The 2,500-nt window shown below is 47.9% G+C and overlaps 1 protein-coding gene across 1 annotated transcript in view; it reads left to right on the top strand.

Moving 5' to 3' along the window:
• Nucleotides 1–537: 537 nt before the first annotated feature.
• LOC136841008 (GATA-binding factor 1-A-like) overlaps nt 538–2,500 on the top strand; it is a 149,074-nt gene continuing 147,111 nt past the window's right edge. Inside the window, 1 exon segment of the mRNA XM_067108045.1 lies at nt 538–1,515. Within this exon segment, the coding sequence (XP_066964146.1) occupies nt 1,356–1,515 (160 nt within the window). The 5' untranslated portion in view covers nt 538–1,355.

The raw sequence follows: 2,500 nt of genomic DNA, 5'->3' as shown, positions 1-2,500 counted from the left end.
TACCTTTGGTGCCTTGCGGCTGAGTGTCCCAAAGCGTGGTCACCCTCCCGCCAGAGTTGTACCAGAATAACTTGCCATTATATCATTGTAGACATGATCCCTGATTGAGCCCTCACTTGCAGTCTGTTTGCAACAATAAGAATGAATTCATCAAACACGTTGCATGTGCTTTTGCACCATTCTTCCTCACCTCCATCTTTTATGGTACAAAGTCCACATTGTTGTGCGCGCAATTAATGTTCACCAACACAGCTTAGGCTATGTAGATGTGCGCGTGTGTGCGTGTGAGTGTGTGTAAGTATGTGCGTGTGAGTGAGTGTGGTGCATTCCGTTGTTGTGTCGAGGGCAGGCAGGCAGCCCTTCTTGGGTCTAGTCGCGGGGGCAGCACTGCCTGTGTCTGCCGGCTTCGTACGGTGGGGGCGTGACGAAGCCTCATTCCCATCGACGATTGGCCAGGTGGCTGAGAGTGGGCGTGTCTGCCTAAGCCCCTCCCAAGAACGAGGAAGTGATTACATCGCAAATGCTGTGTGTGTGTGCGAGATGCGAGGGGCAGGCTGGAGTCGAGTTTTAGTGGTGTTGGATTTGGTCCGGTCGTCAGTTGTGTTGAGGCTGTGCTAGGTTACATCATCCCTTTGCTGTCCCGCAGTGCCGAAATATCACGCCCACCCCCTCCGCCGCCCGCACTCCCCTTTGGTGCCCAACTTTACCCATAACCTCGATCGGATTGATTTTGTTTGGTTGTATATGAGTGGCGGAAAAAAATAAATCGGACGAGCTTGATCAAAGAGAGAGGAAGCAACGACGACCACCTTACAGCATCTCTCCCTTTTTCCTCTTCTCTGTCTCTTTTTTTCTCTCTCCGCCTCCCTCTCTCAGCGTCAGTTACGCGATGTAGTGGTTATGAGTTAAAGAGAAAATCCATGAAAAATTGTGGGGATCGTCCGAGTGAATGTTAAAGTTTCCCACACCAACGACACACACATGAAGAGGCCGACACATCGACGCAGAGGGTCGCCGCACGGGAGGAACCACTACAGTACCAACAACAATAACAACAACAACAGCAACAACAACATCGACCGATTACAGTCGCCCCAAATCAGCTTCAACGACCACCACCTGTACCTGTACGACTTCCGTTAAATACGACCCGCCGGGAATAGAACTCGCCCGCCAAATCCGCCTATGAAATTCCTCTTCGCCTCTATCGCTTTGTGCGGCCCACACTGAGACGTGTCTGCGACGTGAACTCCTCGATTCCATTCATGATTCTCGAAAGATTTCCCTGAGGATACTTGATTCAAGTTTTCCCTTTTTATACCTGTGAGTTCTTTCCGAACAACCCCCGAACAAAGATGGATATGGGTGGCATGGAACAAGCTGGACAAGCCAGTGCTGGTGGGTACATGAACCGCTGGTACGATGGCTCTGAAAGTGGGCATTCGGGCCTCCACCAGGATTATTATAATAGCATGGCACAGGCCATGCACTGTGCCTATGGAAACAATATGGCCGGTACGTGAAATACACAATTTTTTTGTTGTTCTCTCTTTAGTTTGTAAACCCCTTCATTTGTATTGGTTCATTTCATGGGGCAGTGCTTTGGCAAGGTGTGGTCCTCGCCAGGAGTAAATAAGTGGTTCCCGTTAACATGCAATTCGGTTAGTGAATGTTGGTGTGGTAAGTGTTCATCAGTACTATTACTGTTAGTTTCATTTTTTTATCATTCTATTCTTCAAAACAATTTTTGTGTTGCTTTTATATTAGAATAGCAATAGTAGAAAAATTAATAAAATACAGAATAATATTCACGCATATTTACAATCTCTCCATGACAGACAGCTTCATTCTATAGCTCATCTTCATGAGAATTATTTCGGCTTTGACAGAGTGTCATTTGTCTAAATAAAATTTCGATCGTAATTTAAATATTTTTAGCCGGTAATGGTCGTCCTCTTAAAATATCTGAATAATAATTTTTCAGTTTGCAAGCTCTGCGATCGTTTTAGTGCTGGTGACCCACCGGTGTTATTATAGACGAAATTCTGAATGACAGCATTCAAAGTGAGGGCAGTCACCGCCAATGACAGCCTTAATCGCAAAGACAAAAGGTGACGTTGCTGCCAATAGCGTCATTTGACGACGTTAACCAACAACAATCGAGCGATTATATATTTATTATCCCTGAGGCGATTCACTCCCTTCTTTGTCCCTCGGATCTTAAAGTCCGGAGGAGGAGGAGGATCCCCGCCCCGCTAGAGGAACGAGATCATCCTTCGTCTCCTACCTACCCTGAGTTTCACGCCCACCCTCCCTCCCTTAACGCCCGACGCCCATAATGATCGGTCCATCGCAGCGGTGGGCGGGCGAGGTCCGACCGCCAATTATCCCACCTCCTTATAACATTCTCCCTTTCTCCTCTTCCTCCCCCCTCTCTCCCTCCCTCCCTTCCTCCCTCCCTCGGGCCCTCTTTGAACCGATGCTGTCCAACGAGGTCCAT

Source organism: Macrobrachium rosenbergii, chromosome 8 (genome assembly GCF_040412425.1).
Source record: "Macrobrachium rosenbergii isolate ZJJX-2024 chromosome 8, ASM4041242v1, whole genome shotgun sequence".
NCBI lineage: Eukaryota > Metazoa > Arthropoda > Malacostraca > Decapoda > Palaemonidae > Macrobrachium > Macrobrachium rosenbergii.
This window is presented reverse-complemented; position numbering and strand designations above follow the sequence as displayed.